Source organism: Orycteropus afer, unplaced genomic scaffold, assembly GCF_000298275.1.
Source record: "Orycteropus afer afer isolate SDZICR_OR568_19922 unplaced genomic scaffold, OryAfe1.0 scaffold00006, whole genome shotgun sequence".
NCBI lineage: Eukaryota > Metazoa > Chordata > Mammalia > Tubulidentata > Orycteropodidae > Orycteropus > Orycteropus afer.
In genome coordinates, this window is record NW_006921593.1 from 14,763,541 (window position 1) to 14,783,634 (window position 20,094).

Consider the following 20,094-nt stretch of genomic DNA (forward strand, 5'->3'; position numbering starts at 1 on the left):
TCTTTCTCCCATGGAGCAGCTTGTGGGTTTGAGCCGCTGACAGTTTGGTTAACAGCCGGCCCGTTAACCACTGTGCCAGCAGGGCTGCTTAGCTAAAATATGGAGACGTTAACATGTCTCTAAATTGGTGACTGATTAAATAAGCTGTAACTTCTACAGTATAAGACCCAGCACAGCAGTGCAGAGGAACAAACTGTTGAGCACAGCAGCTTGAACAGACCTCCAGGCATGATGCCAAGTGAGATAGCCAGTCCAGGGGCTCCACGCTGTGGAACCACATAAATTACGTTCTGGGAAGGCAGGATGACAGGGACAGAAAACAGGTCAGTGACTGAATTTGTCCTCATTGACGTTAGGGTCCGCTGAGTGGATTCTGACTCATGGCCATCCGTGGCCCAGGAGAACTGCCCCGGGGGGTTGTCTAGGCAGTCATCTGACAGAAGCAGGTCTTCCTGCCGCAGAGTTGCTCTGGGGTCTGAACCGCCAACCGTTTGGTTTGCAGCCAAGCACTTAACCACGTGTGACTTGCTGAGGTTTTGTTAAGGAGCTGTGTCTGTGTTCAAGGGGACGTTGTCTTTGATTGTCTTTTGGATAATGCCTTTGCCAGGCTTTGGTGTCGGTTACACAAGCCTCATAAAAGGAGTGGGGCGCAGTCCTTCCTCTTCTGGTTGCTGAAGAAGTGTGTGTACGATTTGTGCTGTTTCTTCTCGGAGTGTCTGCTAAAGTTCACCAGTGGCACTATCTGTGTTCTTAGGAAGATCTTAGTAACAAACTCGATTTTTGAGAATAAACGTAGGCCAATTCTGATTTTCTGTTTCATACTTTATCACTTCTGGTAAATTGAACTTTCAGAGCAGGTTTTTCAATTCATCTAAATTGTCCAGTTTTTGGCCTACAGTTGTTTATAATATTAACACCCTTTTGCTGTCTGTAGGATCTGTAGTGATCACTCCTCTTTCATTCCTGATAGTGGTGATGTGGTTTCTCTTTCTTGATCACTCTAGCTAGGAGGCTATCAGTTTTGTTGACCTTTTTGAAAGACCAACTTTTGGCCTTGTTCATTGTCCCTCTTGTTCGATATCTGTTTTGTTGATATATGGTCTTAGGCTTATTATTGCCACCTTGTACTTCCTTTGGGTTTACTTTGTCATTTTCCAGAGCCTTGAAGTGGAGCCTTTGGTCAGGGGTTTGGGATTGCCTGTCATTTCTGACAGAAGCGTCTAAGGCTACAGATTTCTTCATGTGGCACTGCGTTAGCTCCATCCCTCAAATTCTGGTATTTTCAGTATCTTTCAGGTCAAAATATTTCCTAGTTTACTTTGTAATTTCTTCTTTCACTCATGGATTATTCAAGAATGTGTTTAATATCTTTTGTATGATTTTCTTCATATTTAGCCTGTTCAGAATTTGTGGAGTGTCTTGAATATGTAAATTTATGTCTTTTACGAAATTTGGAAAACTTTCTGCTGTTTATTAAAGATATTCTTTCTGCCCCATTCTTCTTCTCCCTTCTAGATTTCTAATTGCATGTGTATTAGGCCTTTTGAAGTTGTCCCACAGGTCCCTGAATCTCTGTTCCATTCCCCCCACCCCAATATTTTTTTAACTTTTTGGGAGGGTCAGGTAGTTTCTTTTACTCTGATTTCAAAATTTGCTAGTTCTTTCCTCTCTGTCACCTGCAGTCTTTTATTAAGCTGTTTAGTAACTTTTTTTTTAATTTCCAGTATTATAGTTCTAAAATTTCCATGTTTATTTTTGTGTTTTCTGCTAAGATTTTATTTATGATAAGCATTTTTAACCCAATTAAGCATGATTGTAGGAACGGCATCAGCATTACCAGAGCCGGCGTCTGTGGATGGCTTCTCCCCTTGAAGGCAGGTCCTTTTTCCGGGCTATCTGTGTATTGAGGAATTTGGGGTTGTATCCTGGACATTACAAATGTTATGTTTAAGGGACTCGAGATGTCTGTTATGTTCACCCAGGGAATGTTGGTGTTTTCATCTTAACAGAGGGTTGACTTGGCTGCACCAGAACTGCCAACACCGTCAAGCCTGTCGCTGGGCCCCAGATCTCAGCTCTGATTGCTGTAGTCTTAGTCTGTCCCATGAGTGTGACGTTGGGGGCCACCCGTGATCTCGGGCAGAGTTGAGGCACAGAATTCAGAATTTCCCTTCTTTCTGAGGCTTCCTCCTCACCGCCTGGGAGCCCTAATTGTCCCTTCTCCTGCCCCTGGCTCCTCTGGAGGGCTTCCTATCCAGATTTTCACTGTTGCCACAGGCCACTGTGACTGATTGGGGAACTCGCTCCGGGCCATTCACCTCCTCCTCCTCCGGGGTGTCAGTGCCCCTCCAAATCCTGCCTGCTTTTTTTCGGTCCCAGAGCGCTCTCCAGAACCTCAGACAGTTGTTTGGTTTTTGCCCACAGTCCCCAGTGTTACCTGCAGGAGAATCTCTGTATACAGGTTTGGTCCTCCCTACTGGGAGTGTGGGAGTGCAGCAGCGGGCAACGTCATTCATAACTACTAAATGTGTTGGGAGGCTGATGGGGAGCCGGCAGGGCTGGTGGGATGTCCTCAGTCTGCCACCACCTCAGGCTCCAGACCGAGTGGGGCTGGTCCCGTACACAGGCGCCTCGTGAGTCATCACAGAGGCTGCCTGTGCCCAGAGTCCAAGCTCAGAAGGCAGAAGGGAGGACAGAGGGCGGTGGAAACGGGGCAGCCAGGGAGGAAGCGGGGAGACGCTGCTGCCGTGAGGGGACTGCAGCCAGTGTAACAGCTCTGTCACCTGTGTGACAGAGTGTGTGTCATTTGTTGAACGGAAAACCAATTTGCTCTGTAAACTTTCACCCAAACTACAGTTGTTGCTTTTGTTTTTTAAAAGGCCTTGATCTTAGCCTGGGAGACTGTGCTTCTTGAAGGGAGCTGGCCTTCTTGTCCACTCTGGCCTCTGCTTGGGGAGAGGGTGGCCCACACAGGCCTGAGGACCTGGCCCCCCTGCTGGCCTTCAGGCGCTTGTCTGAGGGTGTGTGGTCACACTCTAGGCCAGCGCCTGCACTGACATCTGCTTCGGATGGGAAGGCCAGCAGTTACACAGGTGGTCATGGTGGAGGAAAACCATGTTCTGAGATGGTAGTGTAGAAATGTGGAATGTGAATTAGATAAAATTTAAATTTGTTCCTGTCATCCTGGCGACGTTCCAGGTACTTGGCAGCTCCGAGTGCTGGTGGCTGCCGCGCTGGGCGCTGGAGGTGCAGGGCTTTACTCGTCTTAGGACATCACGGGCCAGTGCTGTCTGTTTCACAAAGGCAGCAGGACGGTTAGTGTACATGGGAGCCACATACCCAGACAGCCCCCTGACTGGGACAGAATGGGCCTGTCCCCTGGGGGCAGACCCCACAAAGGAACGGAGAGATGAGTGGTGTGACCCTGAACTGACTCAAAACCAGCTTAACAACTGATCCCAAGAAAAAGCCCTGTGTGCCCGTTACTGCCGTTTACATTTGCTCTGGTGGCATCGTGCCTAAGGCATTGACTGCTCACCAGAAGGCTGGCGGTTCAAACCCACCAGCCACTCGGAAGGAAGGCTGGGCAATCCACTTCTGTAGAGATACCGCCTCGGAAACCCAAGGAGGGGTAGCTATGGTTCGGGATCAGCTCAATGGCAGTGACTAAATGTCATTTGAAATACTATCTGAGGAAATGCAGAATGGCCCCTTGCAGTGGGTGGCAGAGGCCTGACCACTCGTGACACTTGGGGGAAGTGTCCAGGCCGACGTGAATGCCCAGAGCGCTGGTGAGGCATCAGGTGTCTCCTGGGACCACCAGCTTTCAGAGCGTTGACGGGTCATCCTTGGTTTTCACCACACTTCTTTCTGAGGGAGACCATGGCATGCATGGGTACAGGCTTCATCCCAGCTGCCTTTGTCTGGGTCACCACTCAGCCGCTCCCGACTCTTCCACAGGAGTGCTGCGCGCTGGGGGGTTCAGGGTGTCCCAAAGATGGGGTTGGGCTGGGCTGAAGGTGGCCCTCCAGCTGTGGTGCACATCCCCACTTGTCGGGACATTATTCCAGATGAGGTCTGGGTGATGGGGGCTCGTTGTCACTCTACCTCAGAAATCCAAATATCATGCACCGTGAAGCCGGGACAACAGTGTATGAAGTTGTAGTGGGACAGTAGCCTGTGAGGAAACCGAAAATATTTGGGTATGTACCTCTTCCCTTGAGGAGTCGCTGTCTTTGAAGACAGCGCTTGAGTTCACTGAGTTCTTCCTCAGAGGCAGAGCCCTTTGTAGGAGCTGCCGTGCACATTCAGTTCCAATTCCTTCCCTGCTGGGGCCGTGGCCGGGAGCAGCAGTTCTCCACTAGGGGGGGACAGCTGTGGGGACCCAGCAGGGGCTTCACACGCAGGCTGCATGTGAAGCTGGGGGTGGCGAGCTGGGGAAACTGTGTCTGTAATTTTTTAAAAAAACGTGTTTTTCCTTTTAAAACTACACGTGCGCTCTCGTCTTTTCACTCTGCCTTCTGATGTCCGTGGCTGTGACAGGGCACTTGTTACTCTTCATTCCCTCCGTTTGCTACCCTGAGTGTCCGCATCCAGACTGAGCCCCGAATGTGTTTTCTCCACCACAGGGGGAATCCGTGAAGTACTTCCTGGATAACCTGGACCGGATCGGCCAGCTGGTGAGTACAGACCCAGGAGGGCACTCCGTGCAGTCAGGCAGCCCTTGCTTAGCTCTGCTTTCGGATTAGGCCTGCGGGAGAAGTGAGTGCTCCGGGAGGGGTCTCCTCAGGTGCAGGGCATCCTCACCTTCAAGCTCATAGAACCTTGTTGCTGTTAACTGCTATGCAGTCAGCTGTCACTCACGTTGAGTCACTCACGTTGACCTTGCGGACAACAGACTGAAGCCTTGCCCAGGCCTTCATCATCCTCGGTTGCCAACCGTTCGACTGCATCATTGCGGTGGTTGTACCAGTCCATCTCACCTAGGGTCTTCCTCCCCTCGCCGGCCTTCTGCTTCACCAGACACGACGTCCTCCCCCAGCAGTGGGTGCTCCTGGTGACGGGCCCACAGCAAGGCACAGTGTCCCTTGTGAGCTGTAAGGTGGTCATTGGCTGGTTTCCAGAACAGACCGCCAGGCCTTCCCTCCTAGTCTGTCACGGTCTGGGAGCTCTGCTGAACCCGTCCACCATGAGTGCCTCTGCTGGGATCGAAATGTTGATGCCAGAGCTTCCAACACGACAGCCGTGCGTGAGCCACCCCAGTGTGACACACCGACCGACAGTGGCATGCTGCCAGCAAGTGGACTCCGATTCAGCAGCCCCCTTTTGGTTTTTGAGGTGGTAAATCTTTACAAAAGCAGATTGCCCAGTCTGCCTTCCAAGAGTGGCTGGTGGGTTTGAACCAGCAACCTTCTGGTTAGCAGTCACATGCCTCAGGCACTGTGCCCCCAGAGCTCCCATAAAGCTGTAGTCACTACTAACTGTAGATATGGAGTAATGTTTTTAGAAGAGTTCTTTTCCCAGCTCATCGTAAAGGAGCCTTTAGTTAAGAGAGGATTTCCTCTCAGGCTTCATTATAGAAAATTCTAATACACACAGAAATCAAGGAAGTGGTGTCGGGAGACCCCAGGCTCAGCTGTTGTCACTCACAACCAGTCTTGTTTCCCCAGTGTCCTTCCCTCCCCCTGGATCAAATCCAGCAGCATGTCATTTCATCAGTAATACTTTAGAGGAGATCTCAGGAAAATAGTCACGGCCTCAGTACCGTCGCTTGGTGTTGGCTGGTGTGTGGTTTCCCTCCGCCGCCCCTTCTCTCACAGGTGTTCACCCGTCCGTCTGCTCAGCAGTTTGAATCCAGAGCCTTGGGAGATCCCTGCACGGCAGTTGGTGGCTGTCACTTACACTGACTGGAGTCTACAGGGTTCTCCCTCCCTCACTTGGTTTCTTTCAATGTGTTTGTTGAAGTGACTGCTGGATTATTTATCCTGTGGGGTTTCTCAGCCTGCATTTTGTGCTCACGTCCCTGCCGTATCATTTGATGTGCTCCTTAGTCCCCTGGACACCTTGTGACTTGGTAGTTGTACCCAGAGACTCATGTTTGAATGTTTATCAAGATTGCTGCACGCATGGCTTTGAGCACCAGTCACTGGAGAAGCTGTAACTGTCTAGTCTCAGAGTGGTCTGACAGTCATTGCAGCTACCCTAGGTGCATTGCTGACAATTTTAAGAATTTCCCAAGAATAACAGTTTAATTCTATTGCAAACTTTACATAGCATTGCTAAGCCTAAATTAAATCCATTCTCAGTAAGGCTTTGGAACGTATAGTTCGTGGAAGTTAGAGAAGTAAAAAGTATCTACACACAGAAACGGAGCAATGGTAGAGATTAACTGTGGCCAACAGTGCGCATTGCAGTTGCCTTCCTCCGACCAATGGGCCGCCATTCCCTTTTTTTTTTTTTTTTTAAATAATTGAATTTTCCAGTAATATATCAGACAATGTTTCACTGCTGTTTATAAGGTTTTCACTGGCCTGTTCTTTGAGAAGTGGATGGCCCCTCCCTTCTTCCGAGCCTGTCTTAGTCTGGAAGCTCTGCTGAAACCTGTCCACCATGGTGACCCTGCTGGTATTTGACATACTGTGGCATAGCCTCCAGCCTCACAGCAACACGCCAGCCACCCCAGGACGACACATCAACACCCATGGAAGCAGCAGTCAGGAAATCAGATGACGTATTGCGCTGGGCCAGTCGGCTATAAAAGACCTCTTTCAAGTGCTAAAGATGTCTCCTTGTTGACTGAGGTGCCTGACACAAGCCACGGTATTTTCAGCGGCCTCATACGGATGTGAGAGCTGGACAGTGAATAAGGAAGACCAAAGAAGAGCTGATGCTTTTGAGTTGTGGTGCTGGTGAAGAATACTGAAAGTACCACAGACTGCCAGAAGAACTAACAAATCTGTCCTGGAAGAAGTGCAGCCAGAATGCTCCTTGGAAGCAAGAATGGCCAGACTTCATCTCACCTACCTGGGTCATGTTGTCAGAAGGGACCATCCCTTGGGGAAAGGATATCATGCTTGGCAAAGTGGAGGGACAGTGCAAGAGGGGAAGGCCCTCATCGAGATGGACTGACACGGCAGCTGCAACGATGGGCTCAGGCACGGCAAGGGCTGTGAGGATGCTACACGCTGGGCAGTGTTTGGCTCTGCTGTGCGTGGGGCCGCTGTGAGCCAGAGCCTACTGATAGCACCCACGACAGCAATAAAACCCAGACCAAACTCACTGCCGTCGAGTTGGATCCGACTCATAGTGACTCCTCCTTGGGTTTCTAAGGCAGTATACTATGGAAGTAGATTGCCCAACCTTCCGAGGAATGGCTAGTGGGCTTGAACCACCAGCTTTCTGGTTAGCAGTCATATGGCTAGGGTACTACGCCACAATAAATAGATTTAAATTTTACCATTCCCATTATTGTGGTCACTGTTGAGTCACCCCAATTCACGGCACCCCCTGAGTGTCGGAGCAGAACCGTGCCCCAGAGGGTTTCCGAGGGCGGAGTTTTGTTTTGTTGCTCTCTGTTCATTTTTAAGTGACCCGTCTGATTCCTTCACTTTCTGTTTGTGGTAAATGTATCATTTTCTCAGTGAAACTTGCTTGTGGTATTTTGGTCCAACTCTTTCCAAAGTCAGACTCCCCATTTCCTGCCCCTCCCTTTTGTTCCTGTGTCCTCATGGTCTCTCTTCCTTTCCTGTACCTCTCCGTTGCCCTGTGTTTTACAGAATTACTTTCCTAGCAAGCAAGACATCCTGCTGGCCAGGAAGGCCACCAAGGGCATTGTGGAGCATGACTTCGTCATTAAAAAAATCCCTTTTAAGATGGTGGATGTGGGTGGCCAGCGATCCCAGCGCCAGAAGTGGTTCCAGTGCTTCGATGGGATCACGTCCATCCTGTTCATGGTGTCCTCCAGCGAGTACGACCAGGTGCTTATGGAGGACAGGCGCACCAACCGGCTGGTGGAGTCGATGAACATATTCGAGACGATCGTCAACAACAAGCTGTTCGTCAACGTCTCCATCATCCTGTTCCTCAACAAGACAGACCTCCTGGTGGAGAAGGTAAAGACCGTCAGCATCAAGAAGTACTTCCCCGACTTCAAGGGCGACCCCCGCCGGCTAGAGGATGTGCAGCGCTACCTGGTCCAGTGCTTCGACCGGAAGCGGCGCAACCGCAGCAAGCCTCTCTTCCACCACTTCACCACCGCCATCGACACGGAGAACATCCGCTTCGTGTTCCACGCCGTGAAGGACACCATCCTGCAGGAGAATCTGAAGGACATCATGCTCCAGTGAGGAGACCCATCTTCATGCTGTCCGTCCCCAAGCCGACCGTGGCCGTATGGTCCCAGAATGGGTGTCCAGGGCCCAGGCCTTCACACACCAGGCTCCGGAATGCCATGAGACCAGCCAGCTGACGCACGCTTGGCAGAAGGACAGAGGCATGCTGGTGTCATCTGCTGAGTCCTGGGCACCAGGAAGACTACTGAGCAACCAAGAGATTACTCTGGTGTTAACTTGTAATTCCAGGGTCACAGCTAGCTCCAGACACTGTCCTCCTCTCCTGAGTCCATTCACATCAAGGTTTGTGCCTGTGGGTGTGCGCACATATGTGGATGGGGGTGTGCGTGGACACGTGTGCATTCTCACTCTTTGATGACAGAAACCTGTACACCTGGTGGCCTTGCAGAAGGCTTTTCTGTCTAACTCAAGTCTTCCATGAGGCAAGCTACCCTGAGGGTCCTGATCAGCAGTAGTCTGTGCATGATTGCAGGCACACCAGTGCCCCTAAGCTCAGCGCACCAGCTGGCCCCTAGCCCAGACTTAGCGTCTGATGCCACCCTTCCCATGAGTGGGTCGCCTTTTGAAACTCTCGTGCCAGTGTGCCTCTAAGCCAAGCTGCGTCCCGCCCCTGCGTGCGGGCGAGAGCCTAGCTGAGGAGGCCTTGCTTCTGCGCCCACAGCCTGTGTGGGTGCCCTTGCCTTACCCGTAGAACTGCCCAGCAGCACTCCACAGCATGGGAGCCTGTGGGAGTGGCCCACCGCCAGCAGGTGCTCCCCACACACGCACACAGCCTCTCCTGCTCTGGCTTCCCTCCCTCCCCTGTGGGACCGACATACACACCAAACCGAGTGGCCTTGTGATGGCATTTCTATCCTGCGTGCCGGTCGCTGTAGGGAGCGCCACATCTCTCATCTGGGCTCTGCACACCGGCACACTTAGAGCTGCTGCTGGGGGAGTTCCTAGCGGCCGACCTCTTGGGAAGCCCACAGACTCCGGAGAAACGCACGCTTCTTCACAGCAAGCCCCACCCACGCCTCTGGACAGCGGGGCCCTTCTCAGTTCTCTGCAAACCCGATTCTTCTCAGGGGCTCTGGGCGCTCTGGCTGCACGCAGAACACGCCAGCACTCACACGCAGCTCTCCGGCTCAGCTGCCAAGGGCTGGGCGTGGCACGGTCCTGACGGGCTGAAGCTCAGCTCTCTTGGCCAGGATCACTTGGCCAGGTGTCTCACTGTGTCCAGAGTACACTGCATTCCAAACACGCCCCCACTGTGTCACCAGAAAGTCTGCCCAGTGTGCCTGGGGACGTCTAGCTTTTCCTTTTCTTTTTAAAAGCTGTCTTCTCTCACCAGCCAGCACCCATGTTGTGACTTCCCACCACCTCCAGGGCCCAGCTGAGACCATGCCCATCACTGGAGCATGGTGGCCTTCAGGTTCTCCTGCAGACCGTGCTCTCTAAGCGTGCCCTGCGACCACCCCCGGGTCCCCCACCCCACACCCCAAGACTACTCCTGGTCGGGTGTGTCATCCCCCAGCCCTGTGCCCGGGACCCCACCCGGTCCCTGTCCCCTCTGGCCTCTCTCTAACGCCTCATCTTGCGCATGCAGAATCCACATTCATCTTCCGGCTGATGCTGACCTTGGAGAAGAGGAGGACAGGTGTGCTCTGTGTCACCCCACTTGTCACCGTGCTTCTGGTTGGGAGGCCCCATGGGTGCATGTCCCCTGGGCCCTCTCCCTCTCTGCTGTCTCTGTGCCACTTCCTGTGGCTCTTGGGAAATGAGCAGGGTGGTGGCCAGGTTTTCAGGGATGAGAAGGCTCTTGATGGGGCCCCTCAGGTGGTCCTCAGACCCCCCGGTGGCACTGTCAGCCACATTCGACTTCACAGTCAGCCTGTCAGGATGTAGAGCCCCACCTCAGCCAACCTGAAAACGCCTCCTGTGCCCCAAGGACACGGGCCTGACCCTTCAGCGAGCTCTCCTGCCCCTTTAGTCTGTTGGGTGTCATTGCCAGCTCACTTGCAAAACCAGAAGTGGGCCCGGACTGAGGCAGTGGGACCAGGTTTAACTGGTCATCCAAGATGGGGAACAGAAGACGGAGTGGGGGGTGGCCCGAAGGCTGGGGCTCTGGGACCAGCTCTCCTTGATGCTAGGCTTCTCCTCTCTGTGACGGCGTGGGGCTGGGGGACGTCCTGAGCACGCCTGCAGCTGACACTCCGAGGTTGATTGTTGCTGGTGAAGAAGATAAGTGTTTACGAGCTGACGTTCAGGCCCCTGCGGCTTCTCCACGCAGAGGTCGGAGTCGTGGCGGGCTCCAGAGCCTTGGGCGTTTGTATTACTGGGTTTTTTTTTATCATTCCCTGTTCTTCTCAGTTACTGTCTTTCTTGTGGAGATGTTGGAGAAGCAGGAGGCGGCTGTACCTCGTCTATTGCAAAAATAAATAAATAAATAAATGTAACAATAACCTTCCTTAAACTAAAATGCGTCCTCATGTCCTCACCGCTACTCCGGTTACACACGAGAACGGCATGATTTCAGGAAAATTCTACTTCCTGCTTGTGGAGAAGTTCAAAGCTTTCAAGTCTCAGCTGTGTAATTTATAAAGATCTCTAGAATTCCTGCTCTCGAAATCTTTTCATTTTTTTCTTCTTTGTTGAAAGAAAAATGAAATCAGGTTCTTGTAACTCCAGTGTCAAAAAATTACCTTGAGACAAGGTTCCTGGCTAGGACTGCCTGAGATGGTGGGAGCACACGTCTACTGATTTGGTGTGTCAGAGCGAGATGCCCTTAGAGTGACAGCCCGGCTGACTGGCTCCTGCCATCCACTCCACAATGAGCAGCTTGGCCTCGGTGGGTCCAGGCTGAGGCGCTGACCACCTTCCCTCTGGGTATTTACTGAAACAAATCCTCAGCCTTACTTTGCTTAAGATGAAACGTCACTCACATTCAAACCAACCAAAGTAACTTCTCTGTCCCCAGAATTCAGAGCACATTGCTCTAGTCCTCGTTTTACTTGAAAGCCACTGTTTTGGTGACAGTTTTCCTTGCCCCATGCTAAGCCTGGGCCAGATGAGAAGTGCCACAAGCCTTCGTTGCTTTGAGTTTCACACGGTGTCACAGCAGCGCGTACACACACGGGGGAGACCAAGTCATGCTTTGTGTTCTAGAAGGGCCTGGTGGCCGACGCTGGACATGGTCCACAGGCCTGGGGGCCCTCAAGAAATGGGGTGGAGACGGTCTGGGGTGGCAGTCCCCAGGGGCTTGGATTCCACCCGCAAAATGAAGCAGTTGCCCCAGTGCTGGGATTCTGTGGTCCCGACCCTTCTCTCCGACCAGCTGGTCTCTGGGGGGCGCGATCTGTGTTTTGTTGGCCAGTGGCTGGGAACGTGGGGGAAGGGGATCACAGCATGTGTGTAGGTGAAGGGATAGAACCATCGCAAGTGGGGAGGCCAGCACCTTCCCCAGCAGCAGGGTCATGTTGTGCGTGGAGTTCTTCACGCGGCTGACGGCTGAGTCCCTGCAGCTCAACGTCTTCACCTGCAAAAGCCGGACAGGTGGCTGCTCTCAGCTGTGACCACTGCTGGGTCAACTGAGACGTTCTCTAAGCGAGCCTGGGCCACCTGGGTGGATCAGGTGTGAGTCAGGTGTGAGCCTGGATACCTAGACCCATCTCCCAGGCGAGTAACGTGCAGCCTGGCCTGAGAGCACTGAAGGGAGGCCCTCCGAGACTCGTCCCGACACCAGGCAGCCCCAAGAAGCACAGCAGCTGCGTCTGTGAAGGGCTGGGGTTTGCTGGGCTTCCACAGCACGGCTCGTCCCTCTGGTCCTCGGGCACCGTTTTGTCCAGAAGTCCCAGCAGGTGAGTTCGGTGGTCTCATGCCTGTGGAGGCAGCTTTGCTTTAAAGGAAAAGACACACTTGGGTGTTTTTTAGGAGGGAACTGTTTTGCACGTTTATTCGTGACGCTAGTAAACATTTCCGGAGCACCTACTAAGCATCAGGCCCCGAGCCTGGGCATAAGAGGTGAAGCAGAGAACAGGATGGGCAGAGGGCTGGGTGGGTGTCCCCCACACACCCAGGGAACCTCACCGCTCGCGGTGCATTGACGTCCTATTTATTTTTTACTTCATTGTAGGTTACATGTAGAGTGACATTAATTTGCCTCCTCGGCCTTTAGCATACACAGTTAATGATAGCAGTTCCGTGTATCACACTGAGCAGCCATCACCATCCCTGGCCAGAGTTCCGTCAGCGGTAGTTTCATGTTCTGCTTTGTTCTCAGACATTTCACGGTGGTCAGCGAGAATGTGCGGAGCCCGTTGGTTTCCCGCTCGGCAGCTGATGCACACTCCATCAGTGATGTTGGGGGTAGCCCTCTCAGTGTGACGGCTCTCTTGTTGCTTCTTCCCCGGGTTCCCCGTTTCCACCTGTCCTTTGGGCCTGCCCTCCCTGCCTTCTGAACCTTGTTTTTGGGCCGATGCTGTCCTCTTGGTGTCATGCGGGTGATGGTGTTCAGGGGAGCACGCTTCTCACGGGGTTGGCGGGTGGGTGCAGTTCCAGGACCGAAGGGCGTTGAAGGGCCAGGGTCCGGGGCTCCCACCCGTCTCTGTCAGTCCATAAGCCTGGTGTGTTGATGGTTTTGACCTTTGTCCTACATTTCCCTCCTGCTCTGTCTGGGGTCTTTCACTGAACAGGCATACTCATGGCAGAGGGGTCCCTCAGTTCATACAGCGGCCTGGGGGTTGGGGGGCAGGGGCCGTGCTGTGGCTGCTCTTGGGCTTCACGGACACTCAGCCCCGTGGGGGGGGGGGGTGCGTGTCAGCTGCCAGGGGAAGGCTCGGCTGGCTCAGCTCGGACCTGCCACCTTTCCCCACATGCTGGCTTGGGCCTTGAAATCAAGGTGCCCTGTCCCAGAGACAGTTCAGTTCCCACTCAGAAGTGGAACCGGCTGTGGTACGGGGCTTTGCAGGCAGTCAGGGTACTGGCCTGTGCTGGTGTCCAGTGAAAGGTGAGGTCTGAAGTCGGGACGTGAGAGTGTGGGGCCCGCGGGGTGCAGATTGGGGTCTGTGGGGTACAGAGTGCCTGCTTCCGCCTCAGTGGTCCTATCCACGTCCTACACTCCACAGAGAGACTTCAGATCCCTAGAGACATGCTCTGTGTCTCCCTTCAGAATTCTCTGGAACTCCAGGTCTGGTCCTCTTACTTCGTGTCGGGGCTGCACGTTAAAATGGGGTCACATTTCCCGCATGCGGTGGCGGTGCTACATCAGGTGAGAAGGTCCAACCACAAGCCTTATGTGGGTCACCGATTGCCAGAAGCACCCCACCCCCACCCCCAGGTGGCTCCTTAAGACAGGATGGCATCTGGGTCTGGGAGCCTGGGGAGTGGGGTACCAGGATGTCCTTGGTGCTTGGAGTCCCCGCCCCACCCCTTGCTGGACGAGCTCCTGGAAGAATTGGAAGCTGCACATCTTTCAGTGTTTGTATTTCCTGCTCAAAGGAAGGAGCTCTGGTGGCACAGTGGACAAGTGCTCAGCAGCTAAGTGAAAGATCAACAGTTCAAACCCCCCAGCCACCCAGAGGGAGAAAGATGAGACAGTCTGCTTCTGTAAAGATGCCCCCAGAAATAATCAAGGATTAGATCCCGGCAGTGTGGCCATTCCTGGGCAGAGTCTGCGTAGTGAGGGGAGGGAACGAGGCTGGGAGCCCACAGGCCCTCCTCTCCGTGGGCGAGGGTCTGCACAGCTGAGGACTAGGTCTGGAGTGGCGTGGAGGTGCATCCTCACCTTGGAAACTCCACCCTCCGGCAGCAGAAAGCCTGGCCGTGTCCTTTCCAGGGCTTCGTTGTAGGGGGCCCTGAAGACAGTGTCTGATGGGGGATGGGTTCTCTAGAGGGGCTCCTGGGAGAGGGGCGCCAGCTCAGCCTGGAGCCAGCCACCAGTGAAGTGCTTTCCTGAGAGGGCTTCCGTTTTGTGCATGTTTATGATGTGAACCAAGGGGAAGTCCGGCACGGCTGTCCTGCCAGGCCGCAGGCGGAGCCTCTGTCGGTGCCATCAGCAGGGCCAGGTGTGGCCGGAGCTGTGGCCCTGGCGAAGGGCCTTCCTCTTCCACCCGCCTGTTCTGGGAAGTGGAGGGCTCTTGCCCAGCCTGCCACCTGGCCCAGCCTGTCACTTGGATGCCCTCTTATGAACTGGCTTCATTTTGTATGCTAAGATGCACATGTGTTTCACTCGGTTGAGCATAATCCCAGCTGGTCACAGACGGGGAGGGGTTTCCCGGTTGGACTGCACTTGGCTGGCCATTCATGGAGTCCACCTGCTCTGGGCGGCTGCGCTGGGCCCAGAGAAGCTGCTGGCTCATCCACACGGGGAGTCTGTCCCTGCAAAGCTGCATCAAGGAGGCAAAGGCCAGCACACGGAGCGGGGGACGCGGTTCTGACCTGCACCCTGAGGGCTGCTGGCTAAAGCCCCCGTCTCACCCTGGAGGCCTTGGCAAAGGCTGCCTGTGTCCTCTGCTGGCCGGGCTGGGAGCCTTGAGGCCAGGCATGAGCACAGTACCTGGGTTTGCTCTGGTCCGTGGGGCCACCGCCACCTCCCTCCTCCCGTAACTGGCTCGTTTGAGAGTCCCGTCAACAGTGGCCTGGAGCCCCAGTTGTCTTCCACGTCTGCCCTCAGAAGGGTTAGCAGCACAGTGCAGAGGCTAGTCACCCAGAGACGGGCCGCTCCTGGCTCAGGAACTGAACCAGGTGGTGGCCGAGCACCAGACCCTGCTGCCACTCAGGGGCTCTCCCCACTTACCTGGACTTCCCAATGAACTGGACCCCCATAGACGGATGGACAGAAGCCCGCTGTTTGATCTACCAGTGACAGTCGTGGCACTGCCCACGGATAGTCCATAGAGCTTAGGACGATCCCCTCCCTGCGCCCACAGCCCCTACGTCTCTGTTACGTGTTTACCTGGTGCCACCGGTAACGAACCTGATGATGGACAACGTCAGAATGGGGCCCGCGAGTCGGAGTCCACTCGGCAAGTCCGTCGGGCTCTAGAATCACTACTAGTCCCCTTCTGACACTGACTGGAGGTGTCAAGCCCCCTTTGCCTTCACTCAGGCCCATACAGTTGACTGCATAGGTGTAGCCGGGATGCACAGCCACTGTCTGTCCCTAACCCCCGTGGCAGGCTGCAGAGGGTCCGGGGGAGCCGGCCGCTCTCTCCACCATCCACGTGCCCAGCACAGGATCGGGGCTGAACTTAAGGGCCTTTTCACCAGGCATTCGTGGTGGTGCCAAGCCAACAGTGTATTGGTACCATGTATTGCAATGAAAACATACATAATGGAGTACCAAAAGTGTATTTTACAGTCCGGTGGTCAGCCACTGGGTTGGCCGTGGCATTGCAGAGCCTCAGTGGGAGGGACCGTTTGGCCACCCCAGGACGCAGGGCCTGGTGCCTCCCATGGCCTCTTGGCCAGTCGGTCAGTGTGGTGTTTGGCCTCAGATCATCAGTAGGAATATCAGGGAGCAAGTAGTGACCCCAGAACACTCCTTGGAAGCTTTTTTTCCTTGTCTTTTTTCCAAATAAACCCAATACAAGATTATTTTCATTTGTCCTTCACCCCAGAAGCTGAATTCCAAAATAGAACCAAAAAACCTCAATGTCATTAAGTCCATCCTGGCTCACAGCGCCCCTGGAGGACAGAGTGGAACTGTCCACAGGGTCCCCAAGGCTGTCAATCTTAATGGAAGCAAAGCCCAAAACACACTTGCTGCCGTGGAGTCCATTCCAACTCACAGTGCCCTAGAGGACAGAAGAGAACTGCCCCATAAGGTCTCCAAGGCTGTCAGTCTTCGTGGAAGCTGACTGCCTCATCTTTCTCCCATGGAGCAGAGTGGCTAGTATGTTTGAGCTGATGACCTTTTGGTTAGCAGCCCAGTGCTTTAAGCACAGCGCCCCTAGAGCTTCTAATTCAAGAATGACTCTGGGCTATTCTGGGGTGTCCGGCATCACGGTTCTGCTGTGGGAGAAGGAGGGGAGTCTCCAACTGTTGTTGTGGACTTTCCCTCCCTGTTAACAGCTTTCCGAAGCCAGACTTCCTTACATTAATTGTGTGTGCTGTCGAGTCTTTCCTAGCTCACAGCAGCCCCATGTGACAGAGACAACTGCACCGCGCCCTAGGGTTTCCTTGGCTGACATCTTTATGGGACCAGCCTGCCAGGTCTTTCTTCCGCAGAGCCGGCCACAGGGCAAGTTGAACCGCTGACCTTCAGATTAGCAGTGTGTAAGTGTTGCTCCCCCAGGGCCCCTTTCTTCATGTAATAGAGCCAGTCTTAGAATATCTGTGATGTTGAGATGGCCCCGCATGTCCTGTAAAGGCCATAAATGTGCCATTTCCTTGGGTTTAGCAGTAGGACTATGGCGTGTGGATAATTGCCCCCGTCACGCAGGACAGTCCCAGTGTGACTGAACACTTGGGCTCAGCTCCAACGTCCAGCTCAGGGAGCAGCCCAGAGGCCTGTCTTCACTGCCAGGAAGGTCTGTTTACTCAGGGCCTTACCTACGCAGGCCCCGGGCAGGTCTACGGGCGGCATCGTGAAGCCCTTCACCTCCACCTCAAGGGTGTGGCTCTCCCTGCTGGGCACTCAGCCCCTGTGCAAACAAATCTGCGGGGCCGCAGCAACACGGGGCTCTGTTTGGGTTGGCACCCTCAGCTGAGTGAGCGAGGCCACCCACTTGGGAGACTGGAGCCCACGGTGGCCACAGCTGCCAAGATGCATGCTGGTAAACTCTCGATCACACCCTGGGAGGAGAGCTAGGTGGAGGGGTCTGCTCTGCATCTGAGGGCACCGGCCAGCAGTGGCACTGGAGCTGGTGTCACTGCCCCCCACCCCTGGCAACTTCCTGCAATAGACCAGATAGAATCCTTGATAATGATTGATCTTAGTCATAGAATCAGACAGTGGCATTGTAGGCTTGGGGTCACCCCCCTCCCCAGCCACCTCCCACACCAGACCATACAGAATGCTTAGTCACATGTGGTGTTCGTTTTGATCATAGGGTGGTCGGGGATGTAGTTGGACGTTGCTGGGATGTATTTCTTAGATTGTATGAACACTACCAAATTGTTGCCTAAAATCTTGCTGCATTGCATTACGTTTGTTGCAGCTTTGACAGTGACTGAGCAGAAGCCTTTTTTGCTTTTGCTTTGCTACTTCATTCTCAATAAGTGATAGACACAGGTTCATCGCCACAGTATTGTCACTCAGACACCAGAATATTTTGACAGAATCAGCAACTGTAAAAACAGCAGCCACAGTGGAAGCAGGTGTGGTCTTGTTATAGTAACGACAGGTGGTTTTATCTATTATAATAATAACGAGTTTCTGCTGGAACAAAGCACAAACATTTTATGGACAGTCATTTTGGTGTCACCCCCTGACAGTGTCACCGGGTGTAGTCCACACCCCCCAGTGACACCACACGTACCGGCTTTCCAACCTCGTGTCTCCTCCTCTTTAGACTTCCCCAGTTCTTGTTCCTCAGACAGACAGTGGAACAGAGCAGAGAGCTCGGGGGTTAAAGGTCGGGGCGAACTGGACCAGAAGCCCAGCTCCAGCAGCTCTTCACCTTTTCTGGACCCGTTTCCTTAAAGACGATGTCTTTAGGTGCCATCAGGTTGGTTTTCGACACCGAGGGACCCCGCGTGACAGGAGAGCTGCTCCACAGCGTCGTCCTGGCTGTCACTTCACTGGGACAGATCACCAGCTCTTTCCTCCTGTGCAGCCACCGGGTGGATTCAAACCACCAACCAAATGGCTGGTGGCTGAGCGCTTCGCCGTTGTGCCACCAGGGCTCTGATGCCGACTCGGGGATGACATCCCTGTGCAGTGTTGTTCTGGGAAGATGGGATCTGTATAAAGAACTCCCCCTACAGGGATCCCTCAGAAGGTGGGCTGTCTTTCCCAGGAGATAGGACTGTGTGGCCCTAGCATGCTGGGCGGTCCCGCCCTCCCAAGGCCTGGCTGCTGCCTGTGGCCTGGAGCGTGGGCGCCTGTACAGCGGCCGTCAAGTGGGGCTCCCTCGGCCATCATCTGCGGGACCACATCACCAGGCCTTCCCCTGCGGCCCTTCCTGAACAGCTGAGCCCCCCACACCGTGCCTCGGGGCTCCCTGGAGTGCGGCAGCGCCCCTTTAACCATGCGAGTCCAAGTCTGGACTTGCAGACCAGTGGCTGAGCCACTAGGGGACGTGGTGTCACAGAATATGCTGGCTCCAGTGTCCCAGGAGGTGGGGTCAATGGGGCAACACCTCACCAGGGTCCTGGAAACGCGGGGCAGATGGAGGGCTTGTGGGCTGACCCCCTTTCCTCTCCTACCCAGGCTGGAATCTGGTGCATTTGTACTGAGTTATCTTCTCCCTCATCTCACGAGGAAATTGGGCTTTGGGGAGGAATGGGGCAGAAAATGAGAGAGGAAAAATCGGGGTGCTAGAAGAAGGGGTACCTCTCCTTAGCCAGGGCTCCCCACCCCTAATCAGAGCATAGTTTTTCATGTGTACACATATGTGTGCATACATGTGTGTGTGTGCATGACTGGGTGTGTGCACATGGGTGTTTAAGGCATGTACAAGGTACGTTCCCCTGGTCACACACCAACACAACACAGATGAGGCTGTGACCCTAAAACACTTGTCAGCTCCATCCAAGCCGCTTGGTCTTACCCAAATGTGTGCTGCCCATTGTCAAGCTAGGGGAGCTGTTCTTACGAGTCCTGGGGACCTTGCCAGAGAAAAAGAGAGTGCAGTGACCCAGACCCCACACGGTCACCAAACCACGTGGGCCTTGCTCCTGAGAGTCAGTCTGCAGGTAGCTGCCAGCTCTCTCGGGGCTTGGCTGGCACACGCCCAGGGGGGATTCCCAGGCTCGTGAACTGCGGTCATACAGGAGGGAGCACGTCCCTTCCCTGCCTGCCCTGGTCCCCTCCGTGACAGTCTCAGCCACCGTCACAGGCCGAGACTGGAGTCATCCTCGAGTAGAAGGCAGCACCTCTGATCTCTGCTCCTGAAGTTCTCAGAACCGGCCTCCCCGCACCCAGCAGCCCCTCAGTGGAACAGAACTGCCCCAGAGAGCTTCCCAGGCTGTCGTGTTATCGGAGCACACGGCCAGGCCTTTTCCCCCAAAGAGCCACTGCTGGGTGGGTTCGAACCGGCAACCTTTCAGCTGGCAGCCATGCGCTTCGACCATTGCACCCCAGGGCTCCTGGGGCACACAACGGAGCTTTGCATGCATGATGTGAAACGTGACGACACTGAGGCAGGAAAGGAACCCCCAGTCGCGGACGGCTACACTCACACCCCGTCAGCAGCTGAGAGGCCGGCTTCATCAGGGGAGGCCCCGGTGACCAGAGCACCCCAGCCCCACCTCGACCTGCCTGAGCTCCTCCCCAGAACCGAGTGTTTCTGCCCCCACAAGTCCCAGCAGGCAGCGGCCTCAGGAGTGAGAAGGGCCCATGTCTCGTGGCCCCGTCAGCCCCGGCAACGTGCTAGGAAACCGGGGAGCCTCACACAGCCCAGGCTGTCACCAGAGCAGGTCGAACTGACTCTGACTCACGGCACCCCATGTGTCACCTGGGATCCACGGGGCGTCGGGCTGGTTCTTCATGAGTAGACAGTAGGCCTGTCTTCTAGGAGCCCTGGCTGGACACAACCTCCAGCCGGGCGCTTAGCTGCCTGCCCCACACAGGGCCTGCTGGCCACCGAGATGCCTGGCG

General features: G+C 54.4%; 1 protein-coding gene across 1 annotated transcript in view; it reads left to right on the forward strand.

Annotated features, from left to right (window-relative positions):
* Positions 1–8,345, forward strand: part of GNA12 (G protein subunit alpha 12) — a 92,584-nt gene extending 84,239 nt beyond the window's left edge. Inside the window, exons 4-5 of the mRNA XM_042781162.1 lie at positions 4,629–4,679; positions 7,776–8,345. Coding sequence (XP_042637096.1) covers positions 4,629–4,679; positions 7,776–8,345 — 621 coding nt within the window. The remainder of the gene's footprint in view (positions 1–4,628; positions 4,680–7,775) is intronic.
* Positions 8,346–20,094: the final 11,749 nt, after the last annotated feature.